We start from the raw sequence: 24,153 nt of genomic DNA on the forward strand, positions 1-24,153 counted from the left end.
CACAAAATTAAAATTACATCTGCAAATACAGGTGCTAGAGTAAAGAAATTTGCTGTGACAGGCGTATATTGTGACATTCTGGCACTCTTGTTTATTCTTATGAAAAGTGTTGAAAACCTGGTTTCGTGGCATTGCCGCGTTTCTTGTTTGTATTTTGTGTTTATATAAAAAATTGCTGACAAGCTTTTAACTTTTAAAGTCATCGCTTTGTTTTATCTAAATGTATTTTTCAGGTGGGTGTAAATTTTAATTTTTTTTGAATTAACTGATGTGTGACATTGACATCTTAAAACTTTCTAGTTTATTTAAAAAAAAAAACACAGTAAAAACAATTTATACTGTACATTTCTAATAAATTTTCTAAAAACAGGTACATTCTGATATATGTTTAAGTTAATTTAGTTACCAGCAAAGTTGTAGTGCTGTAATTGCTAAAATTTCTTTCATTATAAGTTGCATTTATAGTTTATATTCAAAATACACTGTTTTTGGGGCCTTAATAAGCACTCTCCTGTTGCCAAATGTAACACCCTGGGGCATTTATAAGGAAATATACAGTAATATTTTGAATGCTTGCTTGGACAAAATGTAATTATGCAGTGGTGCCTTGCTAATCCAAACTCTTATTATCCTAAACCTTTTAACTGAACGCATTTTCTAGTTCTGAATTTTGCTCTCTGTTCAATATTTTATAAAAATCTGCCTGTCAGATCTGGAACCCCTCTTTCCAGCCCTTATGATTTTTAGTTGGCCTGTTTTAAAATCGAATGACGATGATCGTCTGTCATCAGCATTTGTTTCAAGACTCTTTAAGTCAGAAAGAATGATAGCTACATGTACAGCAGGACCTATTATTTTTGAGGTCAGTAAGTCAGAGGTCAAGGTCACATTGACTTTGGGACTGAAAATAGTTTCCAGACTCCAAGTCATAAAGTGTAACAGCTACAGCTTTCAAACTTGATTCAGTGTCTAAATTAACTACAGGAAGATCCTTATTATGTCTCCCCCAGGAGACATATTGTTTTTGCCCTGTCCGTCCGTCCGTCCGTACGTCACACTTCATTTCCGAGCAATAATTGGAGAACCATTTGACCTAGAACCTTCAAACTTCATAGGGTTGTAGGGCTGCTGGAGTAGACGACCCCTATTGTTTTTGGGGTCACTCTGTCAAAGGTCAAGGTCACAGGGGCCTGAACATTGAAAACCATTTCCGATCAATATCTAGAGAACCACCTGACCAAGAATGTTGAAACTTCATAGGATGATTGGGCATGCAGAGTAGATGACCCCTATCGATTTTGGGGTCACTCCGTCAAAGGTCAAGGTCACAGGGGCCTGAACATTGAAAACCATTTCTGGTCAGTAACTTGAGAACCACTTGACCCAGAATGTTCAAACTTAATAGGATGATTGGGCATGCAGAGTAGATGACCCCTATCGATTTTGGGGTCACTCTGTCAAAGGTCAAGGTCACAGGGGCCTGAACATTGAAAACCATTTCCGGTCAGTAACTTGAGAACCACTTGACCCAGAATGTTGAAACTTAATAGGATGATTGGTCATGCAGAGTAGATGACCCCTAACGATTTTGGGGTCACTCTGTCAAAGGTCAAGGTCACAGGGGCCTGAACATTGAAAAACATTTCCAGTCAGTAACTTGAGAACCACTTGACCCAGAATGATGAAACTTCATAGGATGATTAGTCATGCAGAGTAGATGGCCCCTAACGATTTTAGGGTCACTCTGTTAAAGGTCAAGGCCACAGGGGCCTGTACATGGAAAACCATTTCCAATCAATAACTTGAGAACCTCTCGACCCAGAATGTTGAAACTTCATAGGATGATTGTTCATGCAGAGTAAATGACCCCTATTGTTTTTGGGGTCACTCCGTTAAAGGTCAAGGTCACAGAGGCCTGAACATTGATAACCAGTTCCGATCAATAACTTGAGAACCACTTGACCCAGAATGTTGAAACTTCATAGGATGATTGAACATGCAGAGTAGATGACCCCTATTGATTTTGGGGTCAGTCTATTAAAGGTCAAGGTCACAGGGGCCTGTTCATGTAAAATCATTTTTTGGAAATAACTTGAGAACCACTTGACCTACAATGTTGAAACTTAATAGGATGATTGGACATGCAGAGTAGATGACCCCTATTTATTTTGAGGTCACTTGATCAAAGGTCAAGGTCACAGGAGCCTGAACAGTGACTTGAGAACCACTAGGCCAAGAGTGTTGAAATTTAGCGGGATGACTGGACATGCCAAGTAGATAATCCCTATTGCAGCCAACCATCAGTGTCTCTTTGACTTCTGCTCCTGACCCCTATTGACTTCTTGCCTATAGGACTTTGCATTGGGGGAGACATGCGCTTTTTTACAAAAGCATTTTCTAGTTGATTTTGGGGTCAGTGGCTCAAAGGTCATGGTCACAGGAACTTCGCTTAATTTCTGGTATTTTTTTCATTTCTGCTGCGATTTTTTTCCTTCTTTATAAAGTACCCCTAAAAGGACCTTTTCCCAATTGAAAATTGCAATCTTTTTTCCCAATTATCATCCAAAAATTCCCCAAATGACCAAATTAAGTTTGCATTTAGATGATTGCAGAAGGAAAACTTAGTTAACATTGACATTCACCATGATTTAACCATTTAAACAGTTTGTTTGATGCTATTTACATGGAATTAAAGGAAGAAGCATTCTAAATGATGTTATTAATTAACTATAAAAATTCCCAATCTGAGTAAAAACCTCGCTATTTTTCCCAATTTATCCGGTACCGGACCTTTTCCTAAAAGGGCAAAAAAAAAATCACTGTTCTGGGTTCTGAATCACAATGTATATTTTAACTACAGTCTTCAGTCTTTACAGGATATCTAATCACCACTTAGGAAGGATCCCTTTAATCTTTTGGGGTCAATAGATCAAAGGTCAGCAGGGACAGCAAATTGTCCGTATTGCTCAGATTGTCCCAAAGCTTGTACATACAAGTGAAATTTTACCACAATTTACTATATCTATCATATGAACAAGTAAAAAGTAGCAGAGGACAAAAATGGATAAGCAAGTCAAAATCAGGTTTTGCTACCCCTGATGGTCAGTGTTATAGTATTTTGAAAATTGAAAACGATTTCATAATTTATTTCCTCGGATGATCCAGAACTTTTATTGCCATGCATAGTGAAGCTCTTGTCTTTCAGGTGTGCAATGTGATTATTTTTGGTAATGTGTTTTTAACCCTTATCACATGGACATGACTGAATATGCCTATGCGAACAGTGTAATCATGATCTGCACTGATCGCTATTCAGTCAGTATCTTTTTGGTAAATTAATGGTTCTGTCCAAACTGAAAGACGGACAAGTTCATTATTGAAAGTTAGCATGGTAAGGGTTTAAGGGCCATTCCTCCACCATCAAAAACTGGAAAATGTCTCCATATAACAGTTATTTCAGTGGTGTCAGAGAGGGTCTCCTACCTGTAGAATTCAGTGTCGGACCTCAACAATACGAAGGATCCCTTCTGTTTGAAAGGATGAAAATGTACTCTACCAAAACTGCTTAATATTGAAATCATAGCTACTTATTTCTTCTTTCGAATTAAAATCTGTATGCTTTATTTTGTAACAACTGCTATTGGCCATTGCTTAATTTGAAGTTTTTGTGAGAAGAATTCATTTTTTGTCAATATTTAAAATAGGTGTCCTGGAGGAACACCTAGTTTCGTGTAATGGGTGTCACTCCCTTGAATTTTTAGGTCCTCGGGATCCCTGGACACAGTTAGTGTCTAGGTCTGTATGACATGAATTGTGTTGATATGGCTTGTAGCACAACAAATAAAAAATAAGGAAAAAAAAAAAGATAAGGTACACTATAAGATTTGACTGAAGTAAATTGAGATCGAAAATGTGTAAAGAAGTTTAGTAGCACTAGGCATGATCTGGTACATTGTACACATTCTTTGATATCTGCATTTGTTTTTCAATTTTCAGAATCCAGGTTATATGAAAGATGCATTTTTCATCAAGATTGAGACAATGCATTACGCAGACCGAGGGAATACAGAAAATGTAAGTCTATTTAGTTTTGTGTCTCATTGCAGCGGTCAGTTTATTTCTTTATATTCTGTATAAGTTGGAAGAGTTCGCGGTGCCGAAAAATTACTTGAATTGGTAAAATTAGAGCCAGCGTAAATTTCCTCTCGATGGGATGTGTTATTATAATAAGGTAAGGATAAACAAATTCAGCTTTGGGATTTTAGTGAAATACAACTATTAGCGAATATTTCTGTTCACTTAACATCTGAAATTGGCAGTTTTCGAACTTTTTTACCAATTTCGCCTAACATCTGAGATTGGCAGTTTTCAAACTTTTTTACCAATAAGTATATCTTGTACAGTAGATTCTTGTTGTCATCATTTATCAATATTTTTATTTTTATGTATCCTTAAGATTGTATTCTCCACAAGTAAATGACAACTTCCACAAGTTTTCATGCATGAAATGGAGGAGAATGGTTACTGAGATACTGTTCTTAGCACAGGTTGCAGTATCATTGATTGGCCACCCCCCTCCCCACACCCATCCCCCTAAGACCCCAGATACAACCCTGAAAAAAAATCTGACGTTTTCAGACGTTCCTTAATATCCCTGCCCTACAAGACCCCTGATACAACCCTGAAAAAAATCCTAACTATCAAAACAGTACTTATTAGAAGGTACATGTGTATAGGGTCTGCTATATTTCTATTTGCCAAACAATGTGGAACATAGGATATCGTCATTTCGGCTACTCAGACGCATTTCTGACAGCATATCGCTTCACCTGTCATTCATTTTAATAAAAAGGTCTGCAATTCCACAGTTTACCAAATTCAGATTCAACGAATGACTATTTCCTAGCAAAATATTTCTCTTTCATGGTATTTTGAGTTGTTGGAAGCCAAGATGGTAGTCTTGTATCCAGGATGTAAAAAGGGCATGGGGCAGTGGAAAAGGGGCATGGGGGGCTAGGGGGGTCCGGGGTCTCCCCCCCCCCCCCCCCCCCGGAAAATTTTTAAATCATGCGCGTCATTTCGTGCAATTTGGAGGCATTCTGTGTGTATTTGTGTGATGATGTACCATTATATTTCCCTCTGATATTGCTTAGTTATGCATCTATTATATTAAAACATATTTTGAAAACATCTGTTTATGTCTTTCTTAACACAAGCAGTTGACTCAAAAGTCCTTGGAATCTCAATGAGATTAATGGTTCTCACATGCAAACATAACATTCCTCAAATTGCGTATTCTTGCGATATCTTATAACTCTTTACCCAGTTTCTGTTTTAAACCACAGTGAATGAAATATTAAACAATATATAACACAATATATTTTTATTTATTATTCTCTTCTATGACTATGGGAAACTGTCAGTACATTTCCATCAAGGCAAACAGAAAAACTAAAACAATAAATTACTAAATACATTGTAAAACACATACTTATACTGTATTATACATGTACCATGAAACCTTCAATACAAAAATACAGTTATTGACTTCGATTTGATATGACTTCAGTATACTAATTTCCTTAAAGAACAGGCTTGAAAAAATAGTTGTGTGTTTATCATCATGTTGATATTCAAATTCTGTAAGGCTTTGCCTTCAGCCATCTCTCAAGTTAAACAGTAAAATACTGAATACATTGTAAAATACACAAGAAACACAATAAAACACTGTCTTCAAAGAATATAACTCAGTCAGAAATAATAGATCTAGTGACATTTTGTTATTTTGAAGTAAGTTCATTTTAATTAAAAAAATATTTATCTGGAATTACTTCTTATTATTTCTCAGAAATCTTTTCTACATTGTAGTGAAGTAGTGTAGCAGATTTATACTGAAAAAGACTTCAAAACTTATACTGTATTATACATGTACCACAAAACCTTCAATACAAAAATACAGTTATGAACTTATTTTCCAATTCAGTACGACTTCAGTATATACTAACTTCCTTAAATACAGGCTTGAAAAAATAGTCCTGTGTTTATTATCATGTTAATATATATTCAAATTCTACGAGGCTTTGCCTTCAGCCATCTCTTAACCACTGCTTGGTAATTGATGTATTGGTCATTTTTATCACATGCAGAAGTTTATTTGTGTTTTCCACACTTAACCTATTTCTTAAGTCTGTCACAATTCTATTTACACTTGAGAATACACACTCAACCTCAGCAGTGCTGACGGGAGAACAGCGGCTGTTGAACATAATTTTGTCACAACAGGATAGGTGTTACCGGTAGTGGGGGAAACTGTCATAAGTGTCTTAAGGAGGGCTGAGGGACTGTTTTTCACCACTGGATCAAGTTCAGCTACACAGTCTTTGAGTGAATCCCACTCATACAAAGCAGAGTCTACATCCTCACTGAAGTGTTCAGCCAACAGTTCAATTTCATCATTTCCATCAAAAGACCCTTTCCCTGACATGTTAAATATGCTCATTGCGTCAATAATATCACTATTCTCTAGCCGACTCTCTATGTTGTCTATAAGATTGTCAATGAATTTGTTTCAGCTGCATGTACAACACTTCTTTTTTGTTCGGTGGGACTTATTTCGAAGTCATCCATTAGCTTTGATGCCTTGTGCAAGCTAACTCCTGGCGATGTTTTTCAACTTTTTTAACGCAGAGACTGTGGAATCCATCTTTGGTTTTATCACTGACAAGTCAATGTTATTTGTCTCGAAAGTCAGAGCCAATTGAGTCAATGGCTTCAGTGCGTCACAGAGGAAGTGAATGATATGGACTGTTTGGTACGATTTAAGTTTCTTGGCAAGACCACTTGCTGATGGCCCAGACCCTATTCTAACTTTATCATTCCCTGATTCTACAGCGTTCTCAAGATCCATTAATTACTGCAGCATATGTATCTTTCAGAGATGTCACCGCGTCGTTATGAGAAAGCCAGCGCGTATGTGCAACTTGTTTCACACGTTTTGTGTCACAATCTTCAAGGACATTTTGAAGTTTTTTCTAGTGAGGTTGTTCGGTTTGATGATGACTTGTAGTACTTATGTACACTGGAAAGAACTTCGTCAGTTTCTTGAAACTCTTTTAGTGATTGAAAACTGTCTTTTGCTGCTAAGGCTAGTCTGTGATTATGGCAGTGTACTGTAACTAGTTCTGGTTTAACTTCCTTCAGTCTCGTTGTCACACCACTTTTTTTCCCTATCATGGTATTACACCCATCACTTCCGAATGCTACAAAGTTGTCAACCCTTATTTCATCTTGGACTAATTCCACAGTTTCCTTGAATATTTGTCTCAGCCTTGCCGTTATCAACTCTTACATCTTTGATGAAGTCAACCTTTATTTCACCTGCTTCGTCGACATACTTTGCACAGAAAGCGAGATGTTTTTTATTGGAGATGTCTGTGGCTTCATTTGTCATAATAGCATAGGCTGGACTTTTCTTCACCTCTGTTTAAGTGTCTCTTCAATATCTTCAGACATTGCTGTGAGCATTCTGTGGCAGTTGTACGGCTTTTGTATGTAGCATTTTTACCTTTGGAAAGATTAGCGAGAATGGGCTTTGGAGGTCATTGATGGCAAAGTTAATAAAGTCTTCATAGACATTTGTTACTGGTATGTTGTGTTTAACCAAGAAATGTACACATTTTGTGGCACACAGTACTGCTTCAAACTCCTTCTCACTTAGTGGTGTTTTTTCTGTTATGGAGTCTTCAATTGTTACTTGTGACTTTGTTTCAAGAGTTACAGCTTCTTTGTGTTGAGAAGAATCCTCATGCTCTTTCACCTTATCAAGACGGAGGCTTTTATAACCTGATTTTGACCATGAATCACTTCCGTTTTCCTCAATGTCTTATGTTTCTGACACAAAGTACAGATCATGACCTCAACACTTTTTTCATTTAACATTCTAATTTATGTAACAACCATGGTCTGTTGCGTGTCCATTCTATGTCAAACCCTAGCTTGTGTTTTGCTTTACGAAATCACTCTGGGTGTTTGGTTGGCGTTGACATTCAAACTTTCTTGGAGGTTGTTTCCGGCTCTTGCTCTTGAACAACATTACTGAAGTAAAATATAAAGCCACATTAATTTCCAAGAAAAGAGACAACTACACTGACGAGATATGAAAACGCAACAAATATATGCTTGAATATATTTTGTACTACAAAAACATCACCTTGGAATGTCCAACATAAACACATCTACGATACCTATAATTTAATCAGCACAACAGTCCGTAAAACACAATTGGTATAAGTACAAAATAAATTCAAGAATAATGATTGTTGCGTTTCATGTCTCGTCAGTGTAAGTACAATAATGAATACTGATATTTAAAGGCGTACGAGTTACCTCCACTTGAAAACTGCTAAAAAGACACTAATGCCAAATCAAGACAGAAAAACTAAGCAACTAGCATGGTGATTTGCATTTCATGATTCTATAGTCAATATACCATTTTTAAGAAAAATCTGTATGTTGCAAACTTTCTAACATTGAGAAATATAGCCTGTAGCAGAGCTCAAACTTACAACCATCAAGCGGTCAGAGTGTATTTGAGTTTTACGCAATATATTACAGTATTTTGCGTATAGTCAACATTGCATACCTTGTATCTTGTGATTCAGGCGGTGACGACACACACTGGTTAGGCAAAGATTCACTGCTGGGTGCTGTGTCTTGTGTATCACTGTCTGTTTGTCTGAAAGTGAATATGAATTGTTCCAAATCAAGTTTTATTTTCCTTTACAACAACAACAACATTAAATACTGACTACTTTGGATGTCTGTGACATTATTCTATTTATAAGGATCCTTTTGATACATTCCTTTTGGTGATTTTTTTTTATATATTTTTTTTACGCCACATGGACCCTGGTTTATCATAAAGAATGTACCAAGCTGTTCATAATAAGTAGGATAAAGTTGAAAGACAGGTTATTTTCTATAAAACAACAAATTTCGTTCTTAGTAAATCACATGTACATGACTGTTTACTTTCTATTTTGTAGTTCTAAGATATCAAACTTTTTTTTTCGGAAGTATTTTCTCACTTTTAAACAGTTAAAATAGTTGTAAAAACTGAAAATAGCACGTGACTAGTGCTTCACAAACTAAAATGACTTCTGCACTGCTATCAGCCGCAACAGGTCTAGTATATTGCCCGATTGATGCATCATGCACCGATCGGTGTATCATGCACCAATTGGTGTATTCAACAATACACCGATCAGTGTATTGGCTAACAAAATTTATCAACTGACCGTTATTTCACATGTATTTGATATTTCCGCATCATGGGAAAAACTAAAAAACAACCCTCCGAGGTGAAGTTTTCAAATTATTTCATTATTTTTTAATTGTATTAGGTAACGTAATGATAAAAACATTTACATGTACTACTTACATATTATTATTGTCGTACACAACAATTTATATGTGTTAAAAAGCATTTTTGTTTTAAGATTTCTCAATGCCACTGCAGCATGTGTCCGCCATGTTGATATCCGGGTAATTTTGAGTGATTTCCCCTTGATTCGGCGCCTGAACGCTCGAAAAAATCAGCATCTGTCAAACATTACACTAAAGTATGGTGTCCAAAAAATGACATAAACTAAAATATAGAATTACCGCAAATAATGATTTTTTTTTTAAATATCTAAGCAAGTGTTGGTTTATTAATGATATAAGCCATTATGTTATATAAATCAAGAGTGGATCAAGGAGTATGGTTAATAATTATCTAAACTATTAATTTCTTTAATTTCAATATTATCTCTCCTCTGTGATGATTAGCATGGATTTAGTGACATCAGACATGTGTCATTTTCTGACTTGCTTTCCCTAGTTTACAATCTGCACAATGGCATGAGTGCATTTATTATTTCATCTTGTAGCTACAAAATCCTGTTTGTTTGTGCAATTTTAGCACGCTCATTTTGGAGTTGAATTTTCTTCCGTTTTTCGGAAGGCATGATTTACTTTTACACTGGTAATGTCAAAGTTTCTAGAAAGAATGACAACCTACATAAAACTTTCTTGGCCAAAAAAATCTGTACAATAAGAAAATTATAGTAAATTACCTTTTAATTACCGTTTAAATTAATTCCAGTTAATCCTCAGATGCTTGCCGACGTGACCAAAACAATCCTTAATTAAAATACTTTCCAAAATTTCTTACAATCGGTCGCTTTTTTCTGCGAAAAACAACAATTATCCCAATCAATTTCAATGACAAACACTCGCCGCATATACATTTATGTAATCGACTCGATAAACTTGCACCCTGTTTAATGTACACGGATCAATACACACAGACACGCGACCTTGATTACATGACATAACTAGCGATAGCGAGAAACGGCCGATTGATGCTTTAATTGCTTGTCAATCAATCGCAGTTTCGGCGCGTGATAAGTGGAATAGGGCGGGGCTTCACAAAGGGCATTTAGAGTGGCGCAGTTACACATCAATGGCGCTAAATACGGGCAGGAGGGCGCAAGAAAAAAGGGCGGGGCGCTCCGCCCTTCTAAATCTCTCTGGATACAACACTATTGGAGTCTGGCTACGTGCGTTATAATATGCGATCTGATTGGATGACACTTCAGTTTCAAGACGGCTTATATCTGGTGGTTCGAAATTCCATAGCTGCAAAATCCAGGGAAAATTAGTTCCTCACAAATATTTTTGTTCAACAATGCTGATGATACAACCACAGCCATTTTCAAAATAAAGCAAAAGACAAAAAGTGTTTAAACTGAATAGAATAACCTACCACCCATAGAATACATTCAGTTGTTGAAACTTTTCATCCAAGTATAATAAAAGCTGATTTTTGGCTGCTTCTAATTTGGAAAAAAGTCTTATTTTTGCCAGAAAAACTTTGCAGTATAAATAGATACCATACAAATATTTTTTATAATTTTAAAAAATGAAATTTTACAAATTAGGAAAAAAAAATGAGTTAATTTCAGGTAAAGAAGACATAAAAAATTCAGACTTGGACTGAAAAAGGCCCTGATTGAATAAGATGCATCTTTTTCCAAAACAGGCAATTTCACTTACAAGAATTTCCCATTTTGAAAGGTCAGTGTCTGTATTAAATGTGAAGCTTGTAAGTAAATATATATCTAGTAAAGATAATTCTTTAGTGTAAATTTTGATACATGTATTTTTATTTCAGATACATGGGCTTACAGGGGATGATTTACAAAAGAGAAATGTAACAACTATAGATATAGCAAATGACCCTGTTTCCTCTAAGGTTTGTACAAACATTTCTGTCATTAATGCTAAGCAATATTCTTTATGTTAAGTTTTTGTTTATTAGCAGGTGAAATCTTCATTATGAACTGTTTTCTTGATTAAAATTACTCATGATATACGAATTATTTGGAAAACCACTGTCATATAATATATACATGTATAATGTAGTATGTGGTATACGATGCCATGACAAAATTTCCCCTACCTTTACTTTAGTCCCTAAAGGGAGGTAAAAAGTGAATTGCACAAAATGTACAAGTTTTGGAACAATGGGACATAGTATTTTTATGAAATGTCATTTTCTGCTATCAACGTTTTCTGTTTCCAGACTCTTAATTCAGGAAGTGTAATAGCTATAGCTCAAACTTTACATTATTACTAAGCATGACTTCAGTAGGACCCCTATATTTTAAGGGTCAGGTCAAAGGTCAAGGTCACAGTAACTGGAAACTAAAAATGGTTTTCGGACTCTTAAGCCTTAAAATACGAAAGTTTAGACTTTCAAACTTACACAAGGGTTAAGTACTTTTAGGAAGATTGTTACTGATTTTGAAATCAGTGGCTTAAAGGTCAACATCACAGGGATCTGAGGTCAGGGTCTCGAAGGAGCTGTCTTTTTTTCTGGTAATCTATTTGTTTCCGGGCACAAGGTCCAAAAGTACAAGAGCTATGGCATTCAAACTTTACACAATGACTAAGTACCATTTTAGGAAGATCCCTAATTATTTGAGGGTCTGGCTCACAGGTCAAGGTTACAGGGGTATCCACCCCTAACTGTGCATTTTCTTCCCCATTACCCCCAAACACATCCTCAGAGTAGTTTTTACTGACCTGTTCTATTCTGTTTGCCAACAGGCATATTATGCCCTCTGTTAGTCAGAGCTCTTGTTTACTTTTTGTCAAGGTTTTTCAGTCTTTTAAATGAACCAAGGAATTCCAATGAAACTCCACAAAACCCAAGCCACCACTAAGGTCAAGGTCATAGGGCTCTTGCTAAAATCATAGGCAAGGGAAAGGACTATAGATATTTGTAGTTTATGGTTGGATTAGAACTGGGGAAAAAGATCCAATTCACTCAGATTGTACAGTATGAAGTTACCGTTATACCGTACATTGTACAGTAAAATGATCTAAATTTTGACCCAGGAAGGTTCAAAGGTTAAGTATGAAGGACAGCGATGATAATGAATGGGATAGAAGTGTTTGAGTAGGATATGATTATGTAAATATATGATAGTGTCCGATAATGAGATGTATTTGTTACAGCGGTATCATGTGAATGAAATGAAGTGTAAGTATGACAAAACTGTGAGCTGGTTAACACTCAACATGCTGGGCATGATTGATACTGCCTTTGCGACCATAGTAGATCATGACCATTCTGCACATATGTGCAGTCTGATCAAAATCTGTATTGTTTGCTATTCTGTCAATAAATTTTCATTGAACTCCCTTTGAATAAGTGGGTCTGCCCAAATTGAATGATGGACAAGTCCATTATAGAAATTTAGCATGGTAAGGTCTCTAAGTTTTATGTTATCATGGTTTGCAGTGTAACAGTTTGCTATTCAGTCCGTACAATTTTAGTATACACACTTGATAAAGTGATACTCCCCAGTTTGAATGATGGACAGTCTGTTTTAAAATTTGGCAGGGTAAAGGTTAAAGCTACCAGTTGAACACATTACTCTTTGAATGATCTAATCCTCCGTAATACAAAAAATGTAGAATTTTATGTGAATGGCAGCTTAATTATATCTCCCCATATATTTAATCTTGTTGGTCCGTCTGTCTGTTAGTCTGATTGTCCATCATTCACAAAAGTTTAACAGAACTACTCAGAAACTTCAGTTGGGCTTTCAGCCAAACTTAGTAGGGATGCTCTGTGATGTAGCTAGTTTTGTATATCGTTGACATTTTCAGTTTGAAATACATCATGATGAAGTAAAAGTTCCTTAAAGGTCAGTTTTACTGTTAAGAATCTATTTTTAGCTCATCTGATTTTTTGAAAAAAAATGATGAGTTATTGTCATCACTTGAGCGGTTGTCGGCGTCGGCGTCGGCGTCTGCGTCGGCGTTGCCTGGTTAAGTTTTATGTTTAGGTCAGCTTTTCTCCTAAACTATCAAAGCTATTGCTTTGAAACTTGGAATACTTGTTCACCATCATAAGCTGACCCTGTATAGCAAGAAACATAACTCCATCTTGCTTTTTGCAAGATTTATGGCCCCTTTTGTACTTAGAAAATATCAGATTTCTTGGTTAAGTTTTATGTTTAGGTCAACTTTTCTCCCAAACTGTCAAAGCTATTGCTTTGAAACTTGGAATACTTGTTCACCATCATAAGCTGACCCTGTACAGCAAGAAACATAACTCCATCTTGCTTTTTGCAAGATTTATTGCCCCTTTTGGACTTAGAAAATCAGTTTTCTTGGTTAAGTTTTATGTTTAGGTCAGCTTTTATCCTAAACTATCAAAGCTATTGCTTTAAAACTTGCAGCACTTGTTCACCATCATAAGTTGACCCTGTACAGCAAGAAACATAACTCCATCCTGCTTTTTGCAAGATTTATGGCCCCTTTTGGACTTAGAAAATATCAGATTTCTTGGTTAAGTTTTATGTTTAGGTCAACTTTTTCTCTTAAACTATCAAAGCTATTGCTTTGAAACTTGCAGCACTTGTTCACCATCATAAGCTGACCCTGTACAGCAAGCAGCGTAACTCCATCCTGATTTTTGCAATAATTATTGCCCCTTTTGGACTTAGAAAATCATTTTCTTGGTTGAGTATTATGTTTAAGTCAACTTTTCTCATAAACTATCAAAGCTATTGCTTTAAAACTTTCAACAGTTTTTCACCATCATAAGTGGACACTGTACATCAAAAAACATAACTCTATCCTGCTTTTTGCAAGAATGATGGCCCTTTTTAGACTTAGAAAATCACGGGTAGGACAATATTTCTATCACACAAAAAAAATCAGATGAGCGTCAGCACCCGCAAGGCGGTGCTCTTGTTAGAACTGGTTATTTCTATTCTTAGATTAATAGCCTTCTCAAAAAATTGAATAAAGGGAGATAATAGAATTACAGAATATTAGAATCACTATTGGTTAATTTATCGTAATAAGTACTTGTGAATAAGATTGTCAGTACATAGATTTAAGAATTAAAAAATAAGAAACATTGGTAGGAAAAATTTACGATGAAGGAAACTCATATTTTGGTATGAGAAATCTAGTATCAACTTTTCATTGGTTTTTTGATAGTCTAAATTTTACTGCAAGGGAGGTTACTGATAATGTTGTAAAACAGTTTTCTTATATGGATTAGGTACTTGTTTTTTGACCATTAGACAAGTTAAAACTGAAAGTCAAGTACAAATATTCCTAACCGCGGAGATTGTTGAATACAAACATTGTGAAGTGTTAACATAATATCAATTAATTCCCACTCAAGAGGCTTTATAAACATTTTAATATATGTATTTTGTGCACTGTAATGTGCTACTACCCAAAATATTGGTTACTAGAAGGAAACGGATCATAGATTATGTAAAGCTTAGAGTAGTGTTGTATTTTCTAGTAGAAAATGTCGAAATGTGTGAAAGGTATTTGAATTGTGTTACTCAAATTTCTTAAAAATATTCCAGTTAAAAGTAAATATGGTCATCTAATTTTCAAGAAAGTAAAGTTTTATAAGTTGAAAATAGAAGAATACTGCTAAATTATATGAGGTCAAATTGACCATCTCAGGGGTCACACTGGGATTTTTTTTCTCTGAGCCACTGCTTTTTCCGAAGATAAAATTATATGGCCAAAAACGGCGAAGCGCATAGCATTGATGTTTTTGTGGGACTACATTTTATGTACCAAAGTACTCATACTACTCAAGAAATTAATAAAGTTACTACATATTTCTTAGTAACCTTTTAAAAAGCTATTTAGAAAATCAATTTGTGTTAATTTCTAAAATTATCATTTTTATGAACATCTGCCATTTAATAAAAAAAATCTGGAAATCACATATATAAATTTAAAATAAAGATGTCAAAAAAAGAAAAAAAATGTTTGGAAAAAAACAGTGTCTTATTTTGCACATTGCCTGTAAGTGGGTGGGGTTCGATGCCTTTGCATGTTTTATTCTTGAAAAATACTTCAAAATAAGAGCTCCTTTTGCAACAGTTGTCATATTTTTCTTAAATGTAGACTTTTTATTGGCTTTTTATTAAGATTGCACTAAAAAATCTCGTCAGAAATGACAGAAATATCCGAAAATCACGGTCGCGAAAACGGGTGACAAATTCGGAAAACGTAAGTTAGAATTAAATATTTGATAAAATACCAGTCCTGTTTTATTGCTTTTCTATGACCATAGCTATTCAATACTTACCATTTCTGCTTGTCTAATGCATTTTTATTTGTTTTTGCCCAAACTAACCCTCTGCAATCATAGAAAATTTGTCTTAGATGGCCGACTGCTCATAAAATCGTATCAAGTGCACAAAATGATGATTATAATTATCCAGTTTGTTATTCAATAATCTAATTATTGCCAATTAACTGCCTGATAAAATAAAAAAAATTGCAAATTGGCTCCCTCCCTTTCAATAACGAATGTTGTGTCTACACAGATTATCGATTTTTCACACCTTTTGGTTTGTAAAACTGGCAGTATTAGTAGTTTTGCAGACAGACATAGCTTCGGACCATTTTCGCCAATTAGAAAATTTCGGAGCCACATTTAATTTTTTGTTGCAAATGGCTCAAGTGGCGATCGACAGCGTGACCCCTGCATCTGCAAGCAAGCATTTCTGAATGACCGTATGGAAATGCTTGCACACAATTTTTGTCTTTCTCTAGCGACATGCATACATAAATTAATTTTCGCATGTTTTGATGACAGGATTCCTGTTCTTGTATTTGAAATAAGACTTGAGTGTGTATATGATGATACAATACACATTCCTATTAGCATGATTAGTTCATTGTTTATTAAATTGATTGTGTTGATATTGTCCTAAGTATGTCTGGCTACCGACTAGATAATCTTTTCCTTTTTAGAAAAAATAATTCTAATAATACTCTGACTTCACAAGTCTTGGCTCTGATTATCTATGTGTTTTGAGAAGAAAAGGGACATAGTTATACAAAGTTTGAATAGCCTCAGGAGTTATCTCCTGTGAACAAAACACAGGATCTGAACACAGACTAGTATTGTCCTTGTAATGAGAATTGTGGTTCGATCTGTGAATCGTTGGCTTTCACTCCTGGATCGGATTGGATTGCTACATGCCAAGTTCAGAATGGCAGGGAAAAGGTGTGATGGTATGACCAAAAACATGTATTGAATAAAAAAAATGTTCATTATTTACATAAAATTATCTTACTATTTATAGCATTAATTATTACAGAAATAAATTACAGTTGAGGTGAATATTTTTCAGGATTACAAGAAGGAGTTTGATCCTAAAATTTTTAAATCAGAAAAGACGGGACGAGGACCACTGGATAATAAAGACTGGATAGTAAGTTTGAATTTAGCTTTTTCTGGTGACTGGAGTAAATGTATACAGTCATTCCTGTGCTAGGTATCACCAGTAAACAAGACTCACCGGTGAACAAAGGCCATCTGTGAACAGAGACAACCTTTGAACAGACACTATTTGTGAACAAAGATCACCTGTGAATAGAGACAATCTGTGAATAGAGATCACCTCTGTACAGAGATAACCTGTGAACAGAGATCACCTGTTAAGAGAGACAATCTGTTAACAGAGATCACCTCTGTAAGAGACAGCCTGTGAACAGTGATCACCTGTTAAGAGAGACAATCTGTTGACAGAGATCACCTCTGTACAGAAACAACCTGTAAACAGAGATCACCTGTGAACAGAGACAATCTGTTAACAGAGATCACCTCAGTACAGAGGCTACCTGTTAACAGAGATCATCTGTGAACAGAGGCCAAGATTAATCTTTCTAAGATGAATGCTTGTGGTCAGTAGATGCCCCTTTAATTTGGTCAAGGGTCAAGGCCACATTGATCTTGGCACTGAAAACTGTTTGCTCAAAAAGTAAAGAACACTTTGACCTACAGTTGGCAAATTTCATAAGAAACTATTTGGTATTAATGAACAAACCTTCATTGGGTGAAACTGATTGAGCTGTAACATAAGACTAGTGGCATAAATCTTAGATTTAATGTTTTATTTACCCTATTGGTATATATCATACAACAAGGTCATATTGAAGGATGGGACACCTGGCTTCAGGACATATTTTCTAGTTTGCATAAGAAATGGATAATTGTTGCCAAGTTATCTAAACTAGTCAGTATTCTGTATGTTTTGCCAGTATATTGGAACTACTGTTTGGTCTACAAAATCTGTTATAGGGTCTTTGGTGAATTTTTCAAGGATCAAGTAGTTATAGTGCGATCAATTCGTAACAGAAAATGCTAAAATACTTCAGAAAATGGGAAAAGCACCAAAATTGGCACAGCTATTTATTAAAGCATTAAAAACATTTTTTTCATGGGACCCATTTGATATCTGTCAAGATGGCCGATATGGCGGCCATTTTCCAAAATGGCCACCAAAACTCAATATTTACCTTAGAAGATTCTAATGAAAGGTCATTATTTTTACATTCACCCCCAAAATGCACTAAATATAAATGTATATAATAAAATAAATCCTAAATTTGCATCAAATGCAAAAATAACAATTCAAATGATGTTAGTTTCTTTCTGTTTCCATGGTAACGGCACAAATCTAACCTTTAAAACCTAGTTTAATATTATCATTGTGTAGTTTTCATATTTTAAAGAATATTTTGTTTTAATATATGTAACTTATATTATTTCACTTGAATTCCCTCCACAGCAGCATATTGAAACATTGTTGTTATTCCCTTACCAGTATTTAGCCAGATGGGGCTTATGGGTTGCCCCTGTATGCATGTCAATACGTCAGCCATGCAGAGTGGGATACTGCAATAACTTTGAAACTTCAGCAGAATTTTTCATGATACATGGTACATGAATAGATGGCAATGCAGAGAATGCCAATGCCATTTAAATTTGTTCCTATGACAACAAATGCTGTTGCTGTAGCAACAAATAGTGCACGAATATGACACAAAGTGTCATCCTGCATTTCTTCAAAACAAGGAGAGATTGTTTCTTGAGAAATTTAACATAGACAGAGGGACAAATGGAGAACATGCTTGTTATCTTATTTTTTCCTCTTGTACATCATTTTGTCCGTCTGTATGTCTGTCCATCATTTGCGAATGGCGGATTCTTCAATAACTTCAAAATTGCAAATTCTAAAGATTTCCTTATGAAACCTTGTTTTTAGATGGTAAGTATATGGGAATGTGAAGGTCAATTAAACTTAGTTGTATATAAAATTGTAGTTTCTTTGACACCAAGTACGAAATACACCTTTCAGTTGTGACTTCGAAATGCAAGAATAGAATTATAGTGAGGATAGTAGGATAAATGAAACAATGTTCCTTATTATGCACCCAGTCAAATGTTGCGTAATAAATTGCTAACTGTGTAACATAGAAGAGTAAGGCGGGAAAATATAAAAGTTGCTTTCATGGACAACACTTAGTAACTATTCTGTGAGATTGTCGACAACTTTAGTTAACTTGATAAGGCAGTGAAAGGGGCATTTCAGCCGTTGACAAATTACGTTTTCCCTCGACGGGACTTTATCGAGGTTGAAAAATGCACTTGAGGAGCTATTGGTACGAGACTCGGGTACATGAGACAAAAAACTATTGGAAAGGTTTCCCAAAATATATCAAAGATCTCTTGGTCAGACCTTTTTTAAACTTGACTAGGAATTTTAGGAAAGTGATAGAACCCCCGACCCCCTTAGGTGCCCGCCCTAATGGGCAAACCTTTCAAGAGGTTGTAGCAGATAAATGCAGGAATACACATTATACCCCAAATCTATATGTGAACAGATGGTTAAATCAAGCTACTTGACATGTTTTGCTGTAAAGAAGAGTATCAAAAGCCCCCAAATTTTTTACCCAGGAAATTAATACGAACAGTTTGCTTGTAGGAAGATGTAGAAAATGCATTTAAAAGTTGATTCCCCGGTAAACGCGAGCTGTACTGGTTATTTTTGGGTTTGACAAGCAGTGTTTTTTCTTACATTGGACGGGCTTAACTGGAAGTACAATGGTAAATAGAAAATTATTTGTCGCTTAAAACTAGTAATTTAAATTGGTATCAAAATTGTGTTTCGAATGTACCTGTGTTCATTAGAAAAATCCTCAAGTACTCAATTTAATTTAATTTTAATTTCAGTTAAAATGTCCAGAAATAGATATTAGAGCACATTTTTCTTGTAGAAATGAAAGATTCTGCTCTTAATTTATACCCCGTTACACTCAGCCACGTTCCCATTTCGTTGTAAAAACTAGCAGGAACACAGTAAGAACTTGTACAATGTAGAAGAAATACAGTAGACTCCGATAAGAACATGATAATTAATAATTATGGTTCCATGAGTGTTAGAGAACGTGGTCGAATTTTGAACATCTTCAAAAAATGTAGTGAGAACGCGGTTCTATCGGGAAGCAGGGAAGGAAACATAGAATGTTAACTAAAACTAGTAGGACATAGTACAAGCGTGGTGCTAAACGGGAAAGGTTGCATGGCGTGCTCACTGCGCTTCATTGGGTTATCATTGCATTTTGCTACGCCCAATGGAGTTCTTATACAATTATCTACGCTTGTGTGCTATGCCATGCTACGTGCATGCCACATTGTAGTTTTACGCATAAGGTTATTAATACGATCTTTCAGTTCTTAAAACATCTGTGTCACGTTTGCAGCAGGTTCTCGCCATGATTGGTTCAGATTCTGAAAATTAAGTATGAATACTGGATCCAATTCCCAATCACTTCGTTTTCAATCAGCAATGGGGTATCGAACATCATCAGGAATTGCCACATAATCATGGACTCAGCAGCACTGGCAGTTGTAGTGGCTTTTGGACCTCCGTATATCCTTCACACTGCTATTGCTTATTCCCCGCAGTCTCTCTATAAGACTGCTCTTTTTTATTCATTGGGGCGTTGGGGTGGGTGGGGGGTCGTTGTTTATTGTATTTTATGGTTGTTGAGTGTAGATGCGGACACAATTATGTCAATATAGCTTGCAGAAGGAATGGAAAAAAAGAGGCGCATGGCGTAGTATTTATAAGTAGCCGACAAATACAGTGAAAAGGGGATAAGCATATGGTTAAGCATGGTAAGCGGGAGGTGCAATCTGAATGATTGTACTAAGAAAGTAGTAAGAACACATGGACGTGAAGAAGCGCATTTGGGAAGAAAATTAGTTGTGAAACGTGTTAGCGCGTGAGAACTGGCAAGGATGTTAAAAGCGCGCAGTATGAACTTTTGAAAATGCACATTTTTTCGAGTTTGATCCCGTCCCCACCCCGTCAAAATTTTCAGGAAGCAGTATGATCATCATGGTCTTTGCCTGAGAGTGATCAGGGCATTAGTGACTGTACATTATGTTATGACATTAAGCTATAAAACCATTGTTATGGAACAATGGTGCTACAATTTGACAAAAACAGAAAATTACAGGGGACATGCAAATGTAAATTTGATTACGTGATTTAACCGGCAATGACTTTTTCCCAAAGATATATGTTTATCTGACAGGCCAGGGATGTTCACATGGTTCTATCACAAACATAATTAATGAATTATATAGTTTTATTAAGTGTCATTAGTTCTCTTAGTGTAAATAAATTGAAATGAATACAGCACACCTACAAATTCTGAGTCCAAAAAAACTAATGACAAAGTGAAACAAATGTCATTTATTCGCTAATACACATTACAGACTAAAACTTCGTTTGCTCAAACTCTGATAATTCGAACAACATTCTTCAATTAATCTATGTTTAGGTCCCAAACAAATTCTGTATAATATATTTTTCGATCACTCATACTACCGATAATTCGAATTAAATTTAGTCGGTCCTGATGGGTTCCAGTTAAACCGAAGTTCGAATGTAATTATAATTAATTTAAATTTTCAATTGTTGTAAAGTTCTGCACAGGACTGCTGCCATTTTAAACATTCTTGATATGCCAGTTACCATTATTTTACTTAATTTTGATTCATATAAATGCATTATGACTTTTCTTTGCTTAATAGCACATTTTATCCAAGGGAGAAACTTTTTCAATTTTTGTTGGAAGAGCGGTATTTTTGTTAATATAATATGTTTGGATTTATTCAGGCAGTGGTTTTAGCTTATAATACTGATGACTGTAAGTGTTCAATAAAAATTTTATATATAATATTATGTATTTTTGAAAATATATACATATTGGCGGCCATCTTAGATTTTTCGGCCATATTGGATTTTTTCGGAGTGGGTTTTCATGCTCATTTTTAGTATTTTGCCCCAAAGTAGTTATGTACCAAGTTTCATGCTTTTCCCATTTTCTGAAGTATTTTTACACCATTTTACTGTACTATTAGTAAAGCATCATTTTTAAGGGTCTTTATGGCTGTAGTAGTAAAGTTAGATCTTTTTGAATTTGAACGCATCTGTAAAAATATATTTTATAGCAGAGAATGTATTTTTCCCTGTATAAAAATTTATGAATTGTTACAAAATGTTTGCATGAAAATGTTGCTTTTAAGATATCTTGAAATTTTTTTACAGTGCATCAGCAAAATAGAATATCAGGAATTTTCGTTGACCAAAATGGCTGAGATTTATAATGTAAAATACTATTCAAAATTATTTTTTGAAGAGTTATTCAAAAGGGATTACAATAGTTGAAAAAAGGTTCCAATTATCACTTGCCTACTTTGTTAGAATGGTGTATAACATAAGTGGTACTGGTTACTCTTTAAAGAGAACAGTTAAAACATTGTTACAGAAAAGTTGGTTCAAACAATAGTCAGAATTATATAGGTCCAGCTGTGACACTTTGAAGGGTATTATTCCTACTAAATCAATATGTGATTCTATAATGTTTTTTTCCTTCTTCTCCCTGATTATAACATTTAATAGATGAACAAATTTTATGGTTATTAATGGAATATAAAAACATATGTTGCCTTGTATTGTAAATCAATACTTGGATCTTGGTATAAAACCTGCCTTTATATGTGATATATTTGCTTCTGTCTTGCTAGTTAAATGAACAGTCATGACTTTAACATTGTAATATTTGTGTTTTTGGAAGTCCCCTAAAGGCAAAATATTTTTTTAGGCTGCAAGGTTAAAAAAACTTTTTTGAGACCAGTCTAAAAATTCAGTGATGCCAAATGGACAATTTCAGTATTTTGCTGAAAATCGACCAAAATCAACTTTTGAGACAAGTCTCATAACTTCAGTTTTATAACCTATGCATCAAGGAAAGGTCTTGGACTGTTTTGTCTTTTTGTCATCTTAGGTGGTCAATATAGCTTAAGTATTTCTAGCTCTGGCTATCAGCCAAGAGGTTGTAAGTTTGATTCTAAATGGAATCAATTATTCTTCATGAAGATGTACAAATTGCCTGTAGTAAAAAGTCATTTCATAAGAGGTCACCATGACTGTGTGGGTAAAGTCACTGTTGGAATTACTTGCCCTTTGCCATTATGGGTTTGAAACCTTGCTTCAGGTGTAGAGTCTTTTTTATTTGAGGAAACTATGTAGCTGGTGTAAAAAATAGTCAGTGGATCTACCCAAGTGCTAGACTGTCTGAAACAATGCCCTGAGGGGCACATGGGGTCTTTTTTCACCACATCACCATTTGACCTATAACTGTGTTGGTGGGATGGTAAAAACATGACAAAAATGAAAAAAAATGATACCATGCTTTTATCATTTCAGAAATCAGTGGACCCTGTTATGTGTGCTTACAAATTGGTCACCATAAAGTTTAAATGGTTTGGACTTCAGGGAAGAGTAGAATCTTTTATCAATAGAGTAAGTTTGGTTTTGGTATTAAACTTTCTACAAATTTTCTTTAGGTTTTTGGTAAATCTAAAAAGCAAGGTGATGTAGTTACAATATAGTTTGAACTTTGTTTTTCTTTTCCCCAACTTTATTTGTTTTTTCTCAGTAACTTTTATGTTTATTCCCAAACTTTATGTTTTTTTCAATAACTTTTATGTTTTTTCCCCCAAACTTTATGGAGGGAATTGAATTCTTCATGTGAGGAAGCCAGCCAGCTGGCTTAAGGAAGGTCGGTGGTTCTACACGTGCCGGCTAGTGATGAAATAATGCATGGAGGGGCACCTGGGGTCTTCCTCCACCATAAAAAGCTGGAATGTTGCCATTTGACCTGTAATTGTGTCAGTACAACATAAAACCCTACAAAATAAACAAATAAACAGACTTTGTTTTTTCCCCGAGTACGTTTTTTCAGTAACTTTTATGTTTTTAGCTCAACTGTTTGAAGTATAAGTAGAGCTATCCTACTCACCACGGTGTCAACATTGGTGTTGGTGTCAGCATCACACCTTGGTTAAGTTTTTGGTACCAGTCCACTTTTTGACAAAGTCTTTTGAGATAAAGCTTAGGTAAGAGTACATAACTCTGTCAACTATTTTGGCTGAATTATGGCCCTTTTTTGACTTGGAAATTGGTACAATTTTTGTACAAGTACATGTTTTGTCAAAACTATTTGACATATGTCTTTAAAAGTTTGAACAATTGCTTATAATCATGATTTATATTTGAAGGTACATAACTCTGTCAACTACTTTGGCTGAATTATGGCCCTTTTTGACTTGGAAATTGTTTCAGGTATCGTACAAATCCATGTTTTGTCCAAACTATTTGACATACTATATGGCTTTGAAAC

General features: G+C 35.1%; 1 protein-coding gene across 3 annotated transcripts in view; it reads left to right on the forward strand.

The window, feature by feature from the left end:
• LOC123533595 (phosphatidylinositol transfer protein alpha isoform-like) overlaps positions 1 to 24,153 on the forward strand; it is a 60,362-nt gene that overhangs the window by 17,548 nt on the left and 18,661 nt on the right. For all 3 annotated transcript variants that reach the window (XM_045315303.2, XM_045315304.2, XM_045315302.2), the window contains exons 5-8: positions 3,997 to 4,074; positions 11,216 to 11,296; positions 16,743 to 16,823; positions 23,178 to 23,273. In XM_045315303.2, the coding sequence (XP_045171238.1) occupies positions 3,997 to 4,074; positions 11,216 to 11,296; positions 16,743 to 16,823; positions 23,178 to 23,273 (336 nt within the window). The remainder of the gene's footprint in view (positions 1 to 3,996; positions 4,075 to 11,215; positions 11,297 to 16,742; positions 16,824 to 23,177; positions 23,274 to 24,153) is intronic.

The sequence above is a fragment of the Mercenaria mercenaria genome, chromosome 12 (assembly GCF_021730395.1).
Source record: "Mercenaria mercenaria strain notata chromosome 12, MADL_Memer_1, whole genome shotgun sequence".
Lineage (NCBI taxonomy): Eukaryota > Metazoa > Mollusca > Bivalvia > Venerida > Veneridae > Mercenaria > Mercenaria mercenaria.